Source organism: Labrus mixtus, chromosome 24, assembly GCF_963584025.1.
Source record: "Labrus mixtus chromosome 24, fLabMix1.1, whole genome shotgun sequence".
NCBI classification, from domain to species: domain Eukaryota; kingdom Metazoa; phylum Chordata; class Actinopteri; order Labriformes; family Labridae; genus Labrus; species Labrus mixtus.
Window position 1 is genome coordinate 4,768,854 of NC_083635.1, and position 20,164 is coordinate 4,789,017.

The window sequence follows — 20,164 nt, forward strand, 5'->3', positions numbered from 1 at the left end:
GCGGCAGTGACTCTTGTGTGGGCAGGAGGAGTGCCTAAGGAATTTTGAGTGTGGTTGGACCAATGGCAGGCGCAATTATTGGAGCCAATAAGATGATTTATGCACAGTTACAAACACATCCTTTCTCCCATGAGTTGGGCTGAAGTAGATCGACAAAGATCGATTGATTGCCGCATGTTTGTTGAGTAATCAAAAGGCAAAAAAAACATGGGGAAATATTGCTTTTTCAAGTGAACAAAACTCACTTTCTGCCTCTTATAATCTCTGAACTTTACCTGTACATAAAGTATCGTAAAATAGGTTAATATCATCTGCAAAAAGTCAATTTGCATACCCTTTTTAATTGGCTGCCCTTATTGTTTGAAGAAATTCAAACAAAGAATGCAAAGATTGCTTAGCAGGCCTGTCTAATTCTTCCTCGGTTATCATGGATGCTTGCTCCAGCCTCTTTGAAGTCTGTGAGAGTGAAAAGAAAACAGTTCATCACCATCCTGCGTGAACTGCGGAGTCTATACTTATTATACAATGTTTCAACTCAGTGGACCGGGCTCCAGAGTCGTGCTTTGATATCTGCACTCTCCATTTCCATATAAACCCACTTGAGTACTTGAGCAGCACTTTTGCTGAAATCATTAAAGCTCCCACTGATCCACGCTCTCATTGTGGAGAGGGGAGATCAAGAAAGAGAAGGGTAGCTCTATGACGCTGTCGAGACTCACCTGAGCCATTTGACCTTTGCTGCGGGTAATTCAACAACGTCCCGCCTCGGCTCACCTCTCTTTGCCCCCTAATGAGGCCACTCGGCTGGGTAGAGATTGCGGAGGGGCCCCCGTGGTGGCTCGCTAGACTCCTTGTTCTAGCTCAGTGGCTTCCCAGACGCCCCTCGTGACTCTGTGAGATTATAAGCTCCCTTGTTTTAAAAGCCTTAACCGACTTTGACTCTGGATGGCTGTTGGGAGAGTTTTCTTTGTGGTCTGCTGGTCACTTTACTGGGAAGTGATTGGCGAGAGACACATTAAGATATCAAATAAATGTTTTTTTTAGTGGGATCAAGACAAAATCAAGATCTCATAAACGGAAGCAAGGACTATATCTGTCAAATTCAATTAGTTGTAAGGCTTTGGGTGGTGAAAGTTGATCAAAGAAGTACATATTTTCTGGGCATTTTGGGACTGCTGTATGGATTATTGAGGCAAACAGATATCTTCCTTTGTAAGGAATTTCAAGGCTATGGTACATATGCTGAAGAAAAGACTGGAAATCTAACAAACAAAAATGGCTAGGATCTGTCTTTTTTTCTTTATTGTTATCATTATTGGGCAATCACAGGAGAAAGAAACCTAAGCTGGACCATTTTACAGATTTTGAGATGCCACAGATGCAAAACAGTTTCAGATGGATAAAGTTCAGGTGTAAGTCTGGCTCCATGCCTCAGTGTGTGTCTGGGCCTCTCAGAGATTCCTTCTCTTTTATCCGTCTGAGCTGGTAAAAACCATGTGAAGCCTGTGTAAGTCTTGCCTCCAGCTTTACCCACCAAATATGGCTGAAGTTGTTCTCTCGCCTGGTTGCATGGTGATGTGGTGAGGCTTTTAAGTTATCCTGAGCCGTGGTGTTTGAAGGAATGTATGATTGTGTGAATGTGAGGTCAGTGTCTGTATTTTCTCTCTGCCAGCTGCTCTGGTTGTCTGCTTTCTAGACTCCCTCACTAAAACTTTGACGTATGAATAATTACAAGCGATAATCATGTCTGATTCTTTCCAAACCATATCAACATACACACATACTGTATATTCCTCAAGAAATTATTCAGGATTTATATGGCTTGGATCAGGCTGCTCAATAGTCTGGTTTCTATGGATGTAAGCAAACAGTAGCCAAGCATCTGTACCCTTCTGACCTTTAGATCAATACTGGAGGGAGTCATCATCAGGACATTTTCAGGGCTATGCTACAGTACAGCCAACAGAACAGCACCTCCTGTCAGCTGTAAATAAAAGGCAGATGCGCTTGCTACGAGGCCCCCAGGGCCACTGCAACAGCCAACACTGATATATATGAATGTCAGTAGCGGCCCCAGGTAGTGTAGAAACAGCAAGAGCATGCATGAGCTGACTCGCTCCTGCCTCCTGGCTACTGGGAGCTACTTTATCTTCCTTTAGCTTCTGAAAAGCTCCAGTTGAGTAGGTGGGTATTGGCTGCTTTGTCACAGAGCCTTTCTGTAGTAGCAGGACAAAGTGAAAAGCATTATGGGTGTTCATTTTAGCAAAAAGTTTTAAATTTTTATCTTTTTTCCATTCACAAAATGGGGAAACAGAGGAAATCAGTTGTTATTATTTTTTATTTTTCAAATAAGAATTGATGGGGCAAACACCCAAACTCGACTGCATCACACACTGCATCCTTCAAATGTACCATTCACTGAAATCAACCCAATCTTTAAAATGGAACATTCAAGAATGTAGCATTTTTGCAGGACTAAATTAATTCTACCTTTGTGTACAAAATAAACTTGCAACTGAAGTCGTTTCCGCATGCGTCCTTCTCAAAAGGAACATTTTACTCTTCCTTTAACCTTATTCCACTTCCCTGTTACACCTGGAGCAGAAACACTGTAACTCATTCACTTTATTAACCCAGAGAAAATGAGGACCTTTAAGTCGTGTGTTGTCAAAACCAATGCCTGCTCCCATCACCATACACAGGCATGTGATGTTGGCTTTTTATTAGATGTTGGATGTTGGGTTGTCACCATTTACAAATTGACTATCAAAGAAAGAGAATCCTGCAGAGCCAATTTATGTGGGGGAAGTTTTGGGTCCTCCATTCACTTAACAAGACCAATCATATTTTATATATATGATATGTGTAGGTATGTTTTCAATGGTTTTGTCGGCATGTCTCTGGGATAAATCAGTTTTCCATACAATGAAATAACCTGAACTATTTCTATCCATTGTGGACTTTGGATACTCTGCAAAAGACATTTGCAAAATTGTATGTGATATTTCTGGAGACTGCCTTTTAGTGTATTTTTGACTGAAGGCTTGTTATATTTGATGGTTTTCATGCTTCATCAACTATTGGCTGATTTAAGGATGCATTTCACTTTCAAGTGTGCATGTGCATATCAGTAACAGAACAAAGCACCAGTCAGTTCGATAAAAAGGTGCCAGTTATGCAGCATAGCATGCTCCTAACCCTAAAATGCCCCGCTTCTGTCTGCGTGTTTTGTGCGAAACCATATCAGCTTTGACTTTGGGACTGATGCCATCATATTAAACATCAGCAAAAGCGCTGGGCAGGATCTGCTCTGCTGTGATGTTATCCCCCAACCGTATTCTGATACAGTTGATGATAGCATTACAAAGTCAATGAGTCTTTTGTTTTCCCAGAGCAAACTAATTACAGCGGCTTCCTTCCTGCCTGCCTGTGTTGTACCCTGATAGCCCGCTCGCATCTCTGCGCTTGTAAACATCCGTCAACTCGCATCACGTCGCTGCACGAATGCGTTTAATTGTGCACACGTATGCATCCACAGACTCCCCTTTGCATGTTTATCCGTGCACAACTAAAGTAAACAGAAGCCAGCTTGCCACAGAGAGCCTGTTAATGCATCATAATCAGTGATTTGTAATGCAGAGGGCAACACAGACTATTAGGAGCCACACCAGCCTGCCACGGATACTATTAGCAAACTGTTTTGAGAGCCTGTGATGCCTTGACTGCTATTTAAAGTTGCTACATGTAGCGTCTCAACATCAGGAAACCAATACGGCTCTTATTTTGAGGTGATAGTATAATTAGGGGACAAGTGATACTGTTGCTGGGAGGTCTGGCAACAGGTACAGTACTGCTCCTCCACGCTGCAGTTTATAGTTCTGGTGTGCCACCAAGCCGCATTTGTTGGAAAACCTACTGTTGTTTCAACAGAGACAAATAAAAACATGTTGTTGCAGTAGCACTAAGTGGGAGCAGGATGTTGTTTACAGAAGAGGAGATGGAGCGTTTGGTTTCTCTTGGAGTCGCAGAATGAAACTGTTGGAGATGGAAGTGAAATGAACTGAAAAAGAGAGAGGACGGCCTTTGGAAACACTCTCTCTAGCACTACTGTATGTAGTTAATAATGTATAAAACTACACTGCAACTTCTAAGTATTATTTGCAGTGTAGCATTATACATTATTAAGCAATACTGAGCAGAAATCAAACAGTAATTAAACTGTGAGGTATAATTACCCAATGGAGCATTTGAGAAGTTATTACATTCTGCAGGATTACTTCAATTAAGAACCAATACAAGTCCTAGTTATGTGTAGAACCAACTTATTTAACTAAATAAAAATGCAATATCCAAAGGGCTAAACTACGATGCTGGCAGGACAATAAAGCAGAGCTTAAACAACATGTCTCGAGATTATTATGTTGCTAATTGGTTAGTTTGGAGTACATAACATACATATTCGCTAGTTTTATCTCGTTTATTGGGAGAATTTTATATTTTTTTGTCTGTTTAATAGTCGGCAGAGTCTCTTCTGATCACTTGTCACAGAAAATAAAACAGTCGAGGAGTTCGCTATTTGCTCTGGGACTCTATGACCAGCAATCACTTATTGGCATTTCAAAGATTTAATTTATCGTTTTTAGTTCCAGTTTAGCAAACTCAACCCACCACCACTCTTTTACATCCCAACCAAAACCACACTAATCCCAATTTTTAAGTTATAACTCGTAATATATTGCAGTTTGCATTGTGGTTGGCTTTCCAGGTCAGATTTGATAACATTCAAAGGTACAGCCAAGACACCAAAAGGACAATAAATAAATTGGCAAATTGTTTGAAAAGTAAGAAATGAAGCTGGAAGAGTTGCTGGTTGCGAATTTATAATCTGCCATGCCAAGGATTTATGACCCGATGATCACCTAATGTGACAGCCACAATCCAAAAATTGAGTTTGATCCTTCCTGGCATGTGTGTCGTTCAGCCCAACATTTGTTCCTGGTACATGTGGAGTCAGCGAGCAGGTCAGGACAACATCAGGGACACAGAGGGTATAAATCAGACTATAAACTGGACTTTTAGCATGATACTTGACCCCAGTTGTTACGGAATAAAAGTGGAAATTCTCCAGACGTGCTTGATGAGGCACAACATGTTTGTCTGGTTCCCCTCAAACGGATTTATCAGCAGAAACATCATGCAAAACAGTTTACTAACTCATAGCATTGAATTGTTTTCTGGCTTTTACAGACCGTTTTCTCTGTCATGTATATTTTTGTGCTAAATGCAGTGCTGCCTGGACTGAGTCTGACATGTTTCCCACACAGAGAAACAGCTTGAAAGGCCTTGTTGTTGACGCAGTGGTTATTTCTGTCCTGTTGAGGGCGATTTTGGGGAACACTCAGGCATTCAGGAGGAAACATTCAGATGCCTCTTCTGTTTGAACAAAAATAAAAGGACCTTTTAGTGCAGAAAACGCAGTCCTAAAGTACTGCTTAAATGCAACAAAGCTACAAGCCTTGTTGTACAATGTCTTTTCATGGTATTTTTCTTTGACTTAAGCTTTTTCTCCTCTTTATTTGATGTAATGAACTTATATTTTCAGACACTGCAGCTTTCTTAAATGTCTCTTCTTTCTCCTCTTACAGGTTACCACATCATGTCAAACAACTACCAACAATGAACCGGTGAGTGTTTATGTGCACAAGTGTGTGAATGTATGCACAAGTTAAACCATCACGGACAAATTCAAAGATCTCGTTGACCTCAAGAACCCCCCAAAACTGTTGCAGCCGAAATCCTTCCTGGAATTGTTGCAGAAGGTAACGGGGAATTTTAGGGTTGTCACTAAAGTCAAAAGTCAAAGCTATAACTATAAGAGCTTCCTCTTCTTCCTTCATTAAGTCCATTAAGCTAAAAAAAAAAAGGCGCCTATGTGTCCTGTTTTTTAGCTGTTGAGATGATACGAAAAGTGAAAATATGGCTTTGTCTACTGGCTGAAATACAGCTCAATCCTATTTCACCTCTGCTTCATTCTAGACTCATAACTATTACATACCATTATATTGATAGTGCAGTTTTGATCAACTAGAAGAGTTGGAAAATGAAAAAAAAATAGCTAATTACTTTGCACACAAAACGTTGTGTACCTGCAAAGTCAAAAAAAAATGTGTCGCACGCATTTCCTTCCTCCTAACACGTCCATAAATCAGCCTTTCCATACTTTCAACCTGCTGTGTTTACTTTCCAACTGTTTTTACCTTTGTCACAATTGAGGGATGATTTTTTGTTTTGTCTTGCCATTTAACCCCATCCTATAAATGAGTGTGAAACCACTGGCAGAAGAGTGACTGTGCTAAACTTCATGCTTGTGCACATTCACAAGAACCAATAAAATGGGCCCACCCATTAAAACATCACTCCACAGGATACCTACAGTAGGATACCTAAAAAAATCACTTTAGTTACCCAAGCTTGGACGATTTCATTTGTTTCCCCCTTTTTTTATCATCTTCATTTTTTCACGAGTAGAAGTTTAGCATCTATATGGCATTTGAAAATGTATTCTTTTACTGTTTTTTGTGATGACTGTGTGTATGAAGCTTGGCGATGCTACAAGCATATCTGAATTTGTAATCTTTCAAGTGTAAATTCCCAAAAGACAGAATAATACAAGTATTCTGTGTGACGTTAACATGCAGTGTAAGCATTAAGACAAAATATTTTCAGCAACTTAAATCACTAGTTATCTTGAGTTTTCAGGACGTTATTTAAATACTATGTTGACTTAAAGCATTAGATCCTGAGCTCTAGCCCAAGTGATTATCTTCCTTTCCTCAATGAGCTGCTCCTTCACAAGACAAAAAATGATTTATGCACTACAGCACTGCAGCTTGAGTCACTTTCACTTTAATGAGCTTGAAGTGGGAGTTTTTTATTCTGGGCCATTAAAAATGCACGCTCAGCAAATGGAGAGACATGATTAGAAAAGCAGTATGAATATCTACTTGATCATTCATCTGATTTCCTGTCCATTTTTCTTATAAAGTGGAATGAAAAATGGCACAGTCAGTTTGATTTCAGATTAACCACCAGCGATATGACCAAATTTGGAACATTCCGAGCTACAGTAACTACTTTTCCTTTATTTATTTTGGACGCCGGCCTTTTTAAATGAGTGCAGCAGCTTGTTAAACAGTCCCTGCTTGTGTTTATAGAGCTCACATCAGGCCTAAGACACTCTACTTAAGAGATTTTTTCCTCAACACATGGATCACTGTTAAGCTGTGTGTGTGTGTGTGTGTGTGTGTGTGTGTGTGTGTGTGTGTGTGTGTGTGTGTGTGTGTGTGTGTGTGTGTGTGTGTGTGTGTGTGTGTGTGTGTGTGTGTGTGTGTGTGTGTGTGTGTGTGTGTGTGTGTGTGTGAGACAGTTAGTGTGTTCCTCTCTCCCTCATCACATACTGTCTCTCTCTCTCTCCCTCCATTTCCAAACTGATTCCTGACCAGTTAAGTTTTTTTATTTTCTTACTTTTGCGAGCTGTTAAATTCAGGACTTCCAAATATATCAGTTAATTACGGCGTTAAGGCAAAGGTTAGTTATATGAGAAACTTTTTAGATTACACTTTTGCTTGTTTAACCAAAAACCGTTGGCAAATCCCAATGGGGGCTGGCGACACCTGAAACTCTGCCCTGTCCTTTGAAATTCAGCTATCATAACCTTGCATTTATTATCTTCTGAACCAGCACCAAAACTGAAAGCCATTTTGAGCAATTATTTCTGTAATCTATGACGTACAAGACAATGTGACATAAATTCCACTTTAGTTGAGGGTCAAGCAGAGTTTTTATTCTACAAAAACCATTAGCCAATGAAGGTCATTCAATGTGGCTGAAAGTGCCAATGGAAATCTAGTCCGTAAACTTTAACAACTTTTTTCAAGCCAAGCACTATCTACACTATAAATGATGGTAGAATTCAGTTGCTGGCATCCTTCAAAGGCACATTTGGTTTAGTCTTTGGAGTTTTCTGAACCTTAATGGTGATGGTCCAATCAAGCTGAGCCAATCAAGTAAAAAAGGACCCCCTGTGAGTGTTTGTCCGGGATCTATTGAACCCCAAGTTTCACCATCTTCTCTCTCAACTTTTCTTTCCCATCCTTTTTCTTTCACCATGTTGTTTCTTCCTGGGTGTGAAAGAAACAATGACTAACCCTCTGACTCTCTCTCGCTTCTCTCTCTCGCTCTCTCTCACTCTCTCTCTCTCTCTCCAGCCTCCCACTCCTCAGCTGCCATTAAAGCATGTAGATACACCGGTAAGTAACACCTCTTCTTTACTAGTGTTAAAGACAAGGAGACATGCTTTCAAACTAACTTTTCATTCATTAATTCTGGTATTGTCATGCTGCAAAGTCATGGAATAACAATACCTGTGGAGCATTTTGCCAAATGTATGTGGACACAGTTTTGCACATGCATTTGTGTACTTGTGGTCCACAGTTTTTCATGGTTTCAACTTGGTACTTAAATTACTATTTTGGGAAAAAATGATACTATTGCAGAAACACACCACACCTATGAATGGGTTTTCCCAATTTTGGTGTGGATTGTCAAACTTACAATTGTCAACCATTGGGATAAACAAGTCAAACATCAACAGCTGACCTCACAAAACCATTGGGCTTCAAAAGCAGAATATTACCAGGAATCAATTCTGAATTTACTTGTCCAACAATTGCACATTTGTCGAGGTGTCCCCATTCTTTTGGCCCTGCAAAGAGTCTATAACGATATAGATTTTACAGTCTTTCTATACACAACAACAACCTCACGTCAGCTTCAGTCATAAAAGATGTTATACACTGGGATAATTTGAGACATTTCACTATTTAACTCAACTGACTGTAACATACAGAAGGTTGTTTAGGCCTGACCAAACACACAGTGATGGGAAATCCTACTACCTGTTCCTGCACACTACAGAAGGTGGCAGCACTATGCAACACATTACAGCTAACCAACCAGAGACTCATGTTGTTACTCTGTGGGCTGGACTAATTTTAGGTGACACAGATTACTAAACTTGAAATTAAAGGGAAGCCTCTCTAAATTAAAGGGACCATGCAATGGAAAATGTAAATGATAAAACATGGGACATTTTAAGAAGTTAATGGGAGGCAAGCACATTGAGTCAAATGAAAGTACATTTTAAAGTTGAATTAAAGTGATTTAATGTCAAATTTCGAATTTTTGTAATGATCTTTGAACTGTTTTACCCTCTACTTTCCTAAGTTATGCATAATTTGACAGAAAATGTCAAATAGAAAGAATAGAAAGACCAGGCATAACTAGGCACTGTTTTTGAAATATTTGGATTTCTTAGTTGATTCATCTAAACAATGAGAAAGTCTTTAACTCTCCCTGTGGAATTCCACTGCCTCAACACAACCAGGTGGAGTGTGGTAAATTATTTTACCCTCTCTCTGTTTCATTCCCCTGAAAGACATATTCGGCACATACTTATCAAAATGAGAAAAGCTGCCACGACATCTGTAGCTGCTAGGTCACTGCAAATTGTGTCCCATCTGTGCCAGAAAAAGCTGCCAAGGCCTGGACCACGACTAGGAATGCATGTTTAGTTTGACTTTGTTAAACCATGAAGGGTGTGGGTATGGGCAGCATGTTTCAGAGGAGGAAAGATTCCAGAAAAATATGAGAGAACCACTTCTAATGTAAAATAAAACAGTTTATTCAAGCCAGCAGTCACAAAGGCTACATTTGCTAGCTTGTTTACAATGCTTTTGGAGAATGTCCTTTTTATATTTTTCATGGAATCAGATGGAGCATTTATTCAAAAGATAAAAGGAGCAATGATGTCCTGCATCCCTGTTTTCTTTCTCCTTTGTAAGTCAGTAATGAGTCAGTGTTTGCGTCAGTTTTAGCCTGGATGTTTAGATCGGCAGCAGAAGTTCGATGGTGACTCAGAGGGAGATTATAAACACAGATCGGTCTGTGTACACCAGTCTGCAGGGAGATTAATTCACAGTCTGTGTGTTTTCACAGAGAAAAAAGGCAAAAGAAGGGAGTCTGACAAGCCGCCAGAGTATGCAAATATAGGTCTATGCAATAAAGATAAACAGTGATAACTGCTTAATAGCATTCCAATGAAAGGTGTGTTTAGCTGTTTGTTAGCATTATTTGGCCACATTTGATAGTTAGTGGCACACTTATCTTACACATAAACAGTGAATAACTGATTTATTTCTTGATCTCTTCACAATTTGGCTACCATCAACAGCTGAAGATCCAAGCTAAGTGCTAACTAGCTGCTGTCAACCACAACAAAACAAGCCACAAATCTTGTTTGGAATCTTTCCAGATAATGATGCACCAGTCTTTTAGACTTAAAGGACATATCGGCATCCAAAATACCCCATTTCTTCGATGATTTATAACCAACAAGAAGCAGTGCTGTTATCCTAGTGCAATAAGAGGTGTTAAATTGTATCTGTCCAATTGTTAAATGAATTAACAGCATAACAATATATTAGTAGTTTAAAGAGAAGGGAACATCATATTATATAACAGCAAGTGACAAGAGTTATGTGAGTTGTGGGTGTAATTATAAGAAATGCACTCAAAATACCAGGACACACTCTGCTCATTGACTCAGAGTTCATATTGAATTTAGTTGCACCTTCTTCAAAATGTTTTTGTCCGAACTTAATAGGTGAGTTGCGTTCGTCACTTCTTCCTTGTGTTATCTAGCTTTTATCAGGTTGCTTTTATTTCAAGTTAAGTGGTATTTTTTCTTGTTCTCACTGGTTTTAAGTTAGATGTGTTCGATGGATTTCAAATGAAACATTTTTTTTTTTTACTACAATTTTTGTTTTTGTATTCTTGATACTTAAATCAGAGAATCATCTGCATATGGGTTTTCCATATATTCGTATATGTGTGTGTAAGTGTGAGCTTAGATAGATGAGGAAAGTGCTGCTGGAATGTTTGTTTGGTTAGTCCATAGAAGATACTTCCATGGTGGTTTTGAGTCCAAGAACCCCAGCGTGACCATAATTGAGTCAGTGTGAGGCCTGCTTTATGGGGATTATTTAAATCAGTGTCTGGCCTAGGCAGAGGATTCAGAGTAAGTGGAGACATACATGTAAGCTCCTGACTGTGTACATCAAATATACTGCTATTTAGTACTAAGCAAACTGAAGAGAGTATTATTTCCCAAAATGTACAATAGCTTTAATGATGTGTTATAGTTTAAACCAATATTAGCATGTCGAAAGTTGTTGTTTTTCCAGTATTCTCTGCTTTGGTATACATATCACTCAGCCACTAGATGTTTTCGGGTAATTAAGGTCAAGCACATGCAGCCAACAAGCATAAAAATACTCTATGTCCTCACAGGAACCATACGGCACACAAACATATGGCCTGGGACAAAAAAAAAGGAGTCAAGACAAGAGAAGCAGCAGGAGGGAGGGAGAGTTGGTAATAATGAGAGATAATGAGAGCGTAGGAGGAGTTGTTCCAGAGAACACAAAGTGGGCATGAGGGGGAGAAAGGAAAGAAAGCAGGAGAATGAGGAGAACACAGTCTAGAGGGGAAGAAGGAAAATACTAATGTAAATACCTTATTGCATAATCGACATTAACTTACGCAGAAAAAATTCAACTTCTACAATCATTTCTACTATGAGGATCTTGAGCTTCTTTAGCAAATGGAGATTACACTTGCTATTACAGCAATGGTGGTTTCTGATTAACTGAAACATAGAATTTTACTTGGATTGAGTTTGAGGCTAAACAGTTACAGTTGATGGCAACAATGCCTCTGAGCAGCTCCATTCAAAGGCGTTTTGCACACCTGCGTTCATCCTGGAGGTGGAGCACTGGGCACCCGTTCAGCAAGGTAGGACAAACCCACACAGGAAGTCCAAGATGCTGCAACTGCTCTTTTTATAGGTGTTTTTTTTAATCATTGTATGAAGATTTCTGTGATCTTTAGTTGGAAAAAAGCTTTTAACTCTTCATTTGAATTAGCAGCTGTTCTGGAGCTTCTAATCTTATCACATGGACTCCATGGCGTATCGATTTTGTGTGCAATAAAGTCCCACATTTGAAGCATCTTTAGCTCTATTACCTCAAAATATATTGAGGTAATACTCCAGACATTTTGTCTTAATTTTCCATGAAACATGACATTAATATGCAAAAAGCGATTGTATTTTTCTCGCTTCTTAATAGTTTTTACTGAAAATATATTGTTAGCAGTGTTCCATAGTTTTTTTATTGCCAACAGTGACATCAGTTTTTGGCTAAATTGTAGCAATTAGAACCACTCTTTTGTTTACTACCTTCAAAATCTCATATCAGTAGACTGCTAATTATGGCTGGTTGCAGAGATGTCAATGTGAGGGCTAGAAATACTTTCATTGACAATATGAAGCTGCACGTCAAATTGTTGCTCATTGACGATTTTGAAACTGTGTTTGGAGCTCTATGACAAAGAGTGGTTAGCCATGTTATGCTTTGGCTCAATAGGAAATATTTCTGTCTTTGTTATGCCAAAAAGAACCATGCGTAAGCTGTGGAAGCTAACCTTCTCCTGTGATAAAAAGTGCATTGAAATGGACAGCTAGGCTCTACTTTACATGCTCCATTGGCTTTCACGAGGCGTTCGAGCACCCGTGTTTCTACAAGACAACAGATTGTTCCTGTGATGTGAAACGTAGCTGCGTAACACCCTCGCAGCCCCATGTGAACAGGCTGTTTCACTTTGCAAACCAGCGTCCGCTGTCCGCCTAGCATCTGGTTCCTGTCAAATCATCGAGAATTATGCTTCCACGTTTTTTTGCTCTTTATGGTGGGATTAGCTTTATCTGCAGGAATAACGGAGGCATTTGGGCCGTGTGTTTACCCTCACGCCATGATTACAGACCTTTCTGACTCTTTTCGAGGGGAAAAATAGAAAACGCCTGTGTAGATAAAGCTGTCAAATGTCGTTCTGTATTTTTGGGTGGCTTTGTCGTTGAATCATAGAGACATAAAGTTCCCCCCTGGGCAGAAAAACGCTAAGAGGAAGAGCCAACTCCAGCATCTATTATGCAGCGATTCCTCGACAGAACAGCATATTTAGTAACATTTTCCCGTTGCAGTCCTGTCAAAATAAACCAGCCTGACATCCACTCTATGCACAGAAAACAACTACAGGACAGGATAATTAAAGTGTGTGCTGAAATCCTGACAAAACCTGACTCAGGGTGGTTATCTCCTGGAATACAGTTGTGTTTTGGGTTTCTTTTCTTCTCAGTCTCCTTCTCCATTCTATTCTGCTTCTCTTTATTAGCCCTTTTTGCCTCTTCTACTTGTTTTCACCTCTTCCTCTTCCTCTCCTTTTCTTATTTGCTTACTGCACTTGTCTTTTTATTCCCATGCTTCTTGACTTTTTCTTAACTTCTTCCTCCTCTCCTTTTTTTTCTCTTAATCCTTCTCCTCTTTCATCTCCTTATTCCTTGTATATTTATTATCCGTCTGTTACAGCCTATTCTTTTTATTTTTCTCCATCCCCTATGGCTGTCCTTTCACTAGCTGTGCTTCCTTTCTCCATTATTCTTAGGGTTAGGGTTTTTCTTACTTTTTCTAATGCTGCCTTCGTCGTCTTGTTTCTTATATTTTTTAAATGTGTTATTTTACTTTCAATCTTTTTTTCTCCTTTTCCATCCTACTATATCCTTCTTTGTCGTAAGTCTTGTTACGTCTCCTCATCGTCACTTTTTTCTTACAGCTGTACTACTGGTTTCTCTACTACCTTCATTTCTTTTGTTTGTTTCCCCCCTTTTATTTTATCTTTATATTTTCTTTTCTCCAAGACAGTTTCAGTTTTGCTTCTGTAGTCTGACTTTGCTCTGATAGTTTGTCAGATTGTAATTCAATAACATCATCATCATCACCAGATGGAGTTTCCTAATAAATCATTGTCTCCCCTCCCTCCCTCCCTCCCTCTCTCTCTCTCTGGTGTGTGTTTTTGTGTGTATGTGTGTTCCTTAGGGATCTACAAGGTCCTGTAAGAGTGTGGAGATAAGGCGAAAGCAGTCGAGGTAAGAATCACCATCATTATTTGGTTTTATTCTAAATGGAGATACACAAATGAACAAACGCGTATCATCAGCATAACAAGAAACAGGACCGACTGTTCAATGTCTATGAAATGAATCAGAACCTTCGTTTCTTCTCTTTTGAGGAGTTGTCAACAGAAGTACAAGTTAGCATGAGTCCTAGGATTTGAAATAACATGGTGGAAATGGATTGTGCTTCATTTTTAAGTGCTAAATCCCTTCAAGCCAATGTAATCCCCCATCTCGAATATTTAATGATGAACATCAAAAAGATTGTTTGCCTTGAGTAAAACTGTTTCTCAAAGAATGTACGTCATCACTTCACCTCTCCATTGTTTCTCATTCTTTCTAAAAGGTTGATTCACATGTAAGGCTTTCTTTTAATGTACACTCATTGGCCAATGAACCAGCTGGCTGTGAGGTTGTATGACAACACCAGAGGTCACATCAACAGCCAGCAAAGGATTGTAAATCTTTTCCTTTCCAAGACCTATAAGCGTGAGCTGCAGGAGTTTACATTTGATCAAGTGGATGTTTGGGATGAACTCTTGACGTTCGTCCCCAAGCGAGACCCAAGAGTTCTTGAAATGTTCTCACAGCAGCTGGAAAAAAATATTTACAACAGATTCACTACAAGATAATTGCTGAAAATAGAAAAGCAATTAGGACAGAATGTATCTCGTAATAGCGGCTCTGATGTTTAGCCGATGATTGAGTGGCTGAGCTATTTTTTTTTTTTTTGAAGCTTAAAAGATCAAAGCCTCCACTCTCCATGGAGTCCTTCTATAATGTTCTCCCCCTCCCTGTTCAGGAGTCAGAGTGTGGTTCAGGCCATGGAGGAGAGCTATGAGGTGGACCTGGTCTACATCACAGAGAGGATCATCTCCGTGTGTTTCCCGGCCGCCGCCGAGGAGCGCAGCTACATCACTCACCTCAAAGAGGTGGCGACGATGCTGCGCTCCAAACACGGCGAGCACTATCTGGTGAGCACCGCCATCCGAGGACGTCCTGTACAACTCTTATCCCTTTCTAGTGCTACCTGTTTACACAACTTTGTCATTTGCTGGTGTAATTGGAGAGATTGTGACCTGTGCTTTTCAAACGATTCCAGAAATGTTTAACTCTTTGATTGATGCCCTGAATTGATCATGAGAAGACGTGTTATTGACTCTGATGTCGATTCATGCTTAATGTATTGATATTCATTCTCCTTGTGATGGACAGATGCTAAACCTGAGCGAGTGGAGGAGCGACTTATCAAACTTAAACCCCAAGGTATCAACACCTGAGCAGTTGGATCATCTTAGACATTTGTAAAACTATCAACTGACCTCGATTTTGAGAGAATATCAAACCAAAACGAACCAGCATCTTCCTTTATTTTCCTCCTTTGATCATATTTATCCCACTCAGGTTCTTGAGTTTGGCTGGCCGGACCACCATGCACCGGCCCTGGACAAGATCTGCAGCATGTGCAAGGCCATCGACACGTGGCTCAATGGAGACCCACGCAATGTGGTGGTGCTGCACAACAAGGTAAAGCAGCGGAGGTCCTGGCAACGGTTTGTAGAAAGTGAAAAATTAAAGCATCAACCGTACTTTGTGAAGTATATATAGGCCAACATCCCCTTTGATTATGTCATTTCAAGGGACTATAGTATCTATACTACTTCATACTTGTTTATGGGTTGTTGGGTTTTTTTTGGGGGGGGGGGGGGTTCTTATAAAATTTACTTGCACACTGTATTACATTTTCTTTTTCTATATTTGTCCAAGGTTTAAGTTACGTTTACGTTATTAAAGTTTTCAGCTTTGAGGGGATTTAAAAATGTAATTCACGCAGTGTGCTGACTAGTCCATCATCACTTGGGGATTTCCTTGTTCCTCTCCTTATTGAACCAAAGACTGTTTCTTAAAATTTCTACATTTTACGTCTTAAAAACCTGAAGTCAGCATGTCTTTGAGTCTTGGTGTCTGTGCTTCTGTGTTTCAGGGGAACAGAGGTCGCACTGGGGTGGTGGTGGCTGCTTACATGCACTACAGCAACATATCTGCAAGGTATCCAACATGTCACACACACACACACACACACACACACACACACACCTAACACTTCAGCAGCTGTACTGAGTTGAAACTAAGACTGAAAGCTGTTGATGCACAGGGTTTTGTGAGGATAGGAGAACTTCTCACTTACTGTAAGGCCTTGAAGTCTGGGACTAGAGTAGCCTTCAAAATTAAACACTGATGTGATTATTATGACAAAACGCTACATCCTGGCTTGCTTTATTTTTCTGGCTCTGGTGAGAAGAAGCCCCTCCAAAAGATGTCATAATTTTTAATGCAACCAGATGTTAACAGCTGGGGTGAAGCCAGGAGGATTTAAAGCTGCTTTGTAAGTGATGAAGACCAGGGGGTATTCCTGAATCTTAAACTTGGGGGGGGAAAACCTGCACGTCTTCCAAAATATAGGCAGAGACCCGAGGACATATTAATAGTGACACTGCTTGTCCAATGTTGTGCCACACAGTGCTGACCAGGCGTTGGACAGATTCGCCATGAGAAGATTCTACGAGGACAAAGCACTCCCCGTGGGTCAGCCATCACAAAGAAGGTCAGTTATTACCTCACTTCCTGTTTGAAGAAAGTCTGCTTACATAAAGCAAAGGGGCCGTGGTCAGATTTGAACCGACGGTCGCTTCAATGAGGACTATAGCCTCCATACATGGGGCGCGCAACATTTGCGCAAGGCTATCTGGCGCCCCATCTTTTATTAATCTTATACTTGAGAGACTTCCTGCCTAGCAATGGTTAATACATGGTTGCTCAATCACCGGGGTTCAGTGATTGGCCAATTAAAGAACTGAATAACAGGGAAAACTGATTGATCAGTATTATGGCATAACTCAATCCCTCCTTTTTGGTTTGGAAGAGACTGTACAAAGGAAATTCTTTACATTTTTCCTTCTGATTATCTCCAGTTTAGTTTTAATTGGGATAATTGTGCGAGAATGTCATGGCACGGAGAGCAGCGATCTATCTTGTCTGTTTGAGGGATTCCATTGATGTCTCTGGGGAGGCTGCAGGGCTCGGTGGCGGTCCATTCCTGTCTTCTTTGCATATCAGAGCATACTCTTCTAATTCTTCTCCACTTTTAGCACTACATGTTTTGAAATAATGTCCTTTCCACAAATAGAGAGCAAAATATGAGGGTAAATTCCAAACCGGAATGGGTCAAACTAATCAGGAAAGGGTTGGAAGCATTTGGAATATTTCTTATTTTGATTTCAGCTTCCTCTAAGGGGAGTATCTTTAGTGCAAGCCTTCCTGTAGTCATAAATCTTCTCCTAGCATATTATTAGACTCCCTCTGCATTATTAGACAGTCAACTGCTCAAAGGCTTGACCCCTCACCGTCTCTCTTCTTCACCTGTGGAGAGAGGGATCCCACTTCTCAGAAAGGATGAGGTTACAGGGAATAGACGAAGAAACAAAGGAAGTAGCAAGGGACTTAACAGCACTTCGTTTAACCGCGTGAATTAGACATCCAGCCCTTCTGTAACAGGTCTATAGGCTTGCCCTCTGCCCCGCTGCTATTTCCTGCTTGGGATATAATTATCTCTGCCCCCGGAGTCCGCCAGTGTTATGGTCTGGAATGTGTGACATTAACATTAAGAGAAGGAGGTGAAGACAATCTGCTGCTGCTGCTTCTGTAATAGCTTGTAAAAGTTTGGATTAGAGGTGTTATGTGCATCAATTAAGTGTAATTATCATGCAGCTTGTGAATTATTAGAATGCTTCAGTGAACAAATAGAGAGGATGGGCTGCCTCTTACAGGCCACAAGGTCAGAAGTGGGTGAATGGTTGAATGCCTTTAAAGTATCAAAAGAAAAGCAGGTTATTGGGGGGAAAGTTGATGTTTTAGTTTGTCCATTATTCCCCATTGATTTAAGGCATCTTCATTTAGTTTGGGCCCAAATAAAGATAAGAGCAAGCGCATGTTTTCCAACATCCTAGCAAAAGTGCATGTGTTGGGACCCAATGGGATACCCAACTGGAACCTGGCCAAATTAGTCCTCAGCTTCCGTGGGAAACCTCATAGATGAGCCAAGATGATTTTATGAAGTTTGATACAGGGCCTGCAGTGGTTGGATGTAGCCAATTTGAGAGCCATCTAATACTAAAGTTTTCTGACGGATGAACCGTATTCCATAAAACTTGACTTTATATATGGGCCTCAACATCAACCCACTAGAAAGACTCTGCTGAGCCCAGTTGAAGCCCACCCTACATGGTAAGCCCATGTAAGCCCCAATTGGACGTGTTGGCTGGGTGGATGCTTGGGATAAAATCTACATAGGGATAAAGCAAACTCTTGGTTCAAATCTACCAGGAAAACCTGGAGTTTGTGGTGGTGATATTGAGGTTTTGCAGCTGTGTGTAAGTTGGGTATATTCCAAGTAAGAAACCAATATGGTACCAAATATCTTTCAATCTTGACTTTTTATGACTTTATATTTGAAGATTTGAATGTTTTGCCGGTTGAGAACTTCATCTTTGGCTTCATGGGTCACATGAACGATTAAAAACAAACACACATAGACATTAAAAGAGGGGAAACTGATCAGCAAATATGATCGCAGTGGTAAAACCATTAAGGGCAATTAGGAGGCATGAAGACAATTAGTATTCTAGCGGAAGACATTACCCATTACTATTGGCTGATGTCTTATTCCATTAATTTGCATGTGTACAGTAAGCTGAATTGGCCAAAGCCTCATGCAAAACCTTTTAATTATTCTCCATAGAAGACAGAACATGATTAGGTGTCAGATCACACACCTACTGTAGCTACGAGCTCTCAGCACGTCTCTGCTCGGCCTAATTGAATTAAAAGAGTCTAAACCATCTGGCCACTGACAGCAGAGCATGGAGGGGGTGTCTGCGTGCTGCGACCCCCACGGTCAAGGTCGTGTTTGGTACCATCATTATTATCATCATTAACAACCAGACCATGCTAACTCAACAGACCCCCAACTGGTATCTGTACACACCGATTCACTCTGACATTTCTCTGCAATGGATGAAGGGTTTCCTTTTTATTTAGAACTGGATTTGATAAGTCCCAGTTTGTTTGTTCCAATGCTCTTTAATCCATCAACTTCCAGAAACTGATCCATGCTATCCCTCTTTGTTCCAAAGCAGTCCATCTCTTAACGCTTGGATTCCTACCTACCTACCATAAAGCAAAAATAACATGCTTTTCAAAGAAGAAATGATGGTTTGACTTGGTTGTTGAAAACAAAACTTCATGACCTATAAAAACTCTTTCCTTTTTCCTCAGGTATGTGCAATACTTCAATGGCCTTCTCTCCGGACACATCAAAATCAACAACAAGCCCCTGTTCCTGCACCACGTCATCATGCACGGCATTCCCAACTTTGAGTCCAAAGGGGGTGAGTATCTACGTCTGCCAATCCATTCACCCATCCGTCAATTTTTGTCCTCTTATCCGAGGTCAGGTCGCGGTGGCAGCAAGCCCTGTAAGTCAACCCAGACTTCCCTCTCCCCAGCAACGTTTTCCAGCTCCTCCTGTGGGATTCTGAGGTGTTCCCAGGCCAGACGGGATGTATAATCACCCCAATGATCTCTGGGTCTCCTCCCAGGGTCTTCACTATAAAAGAAAAAAGAGCCGATGTTTCAATGTTGCTTGCTTTTCCTTCCAGGTTGCCGTCCTTTCCTGAAGATCTACCAGGCCATGCAGCCAGTCTACACATCAGGAATATAGTACGGGAACACTTCACTTTAGTTTGTATTCAATTCACTACACACCCTAGCTGGATGTCGTAGACTTTATTTTTGTTTTGTTTTTTTAACAGCAATGTGCAAGGAGACAGCAACACAAGCATCTGCATCACCATCGAACCCGGCCTGCTTCTCAAGGGAGACATCTTGGTGAGATCTCAATGAAAGACTCCATTAAATGTTCCATTTCTTGATCATCCTGACACTATGTACTTCATGTTTTTGCAGTATTGTTCTTTC

General features: G+C 40.5%; 1 protein-coding gene across 11 annotated transcripts in view; it reads left to right on the top strand.

Moving 5' to 3' along the window:
- Positions 1-20,164, top strand: part of tns1a (tensin 1a) — an 84,577-nt gene that overhangs the window by 34,672 nt on the left and 29,741 nt on the right. For 9 of the 11 annotated variants that reach the window (XM_061033042.1, XM_061033046.1, XM_061033050.1 and 6 more), the window contains 11 exons: positions 5,646-5,684; positions 8,268-8,309; positions 14,052-14,101; positions 14,931-15,102; positions 15,344-15,394; positions 15,533-15,655; positions 16,113-16,177; positions 16,650-16,733; positions 19,463-19,575; positions 19,846-19,906; positions 19,999-20,074. In XM_061033042.1, coding sequence (XP_060889025.1) covers positions 5,646-5,684; positions 8,268-8,309; positions 14,052-14,101; positions 14,931-15,102; positions 15,344-15,394; positions 15,533-15,655; positions 16,113-16,177; positions 16,650-16,733; positions 19,463-19,575; positions 19,846-19,906; positions 19,999-20,074 — 876 coding nt within the window. The remainder of the gene's footprint in view (positions 1-5,645; positions 5,685-8,267; positions 8,310-14,051; positions 14,102-14,930; positions 15,103-15,343; positions 15,395-15,532; positions 15,656-16,112; positions 16,178-16,649; positions 16,734-19,462; positions 19,576-19,845; positions 19,907-19,998; positions 20,075-20,164) is intronic. The other 2 variants (XM_061033045.1, XM_061033053.1) reach the window with 1 other exon arrangement.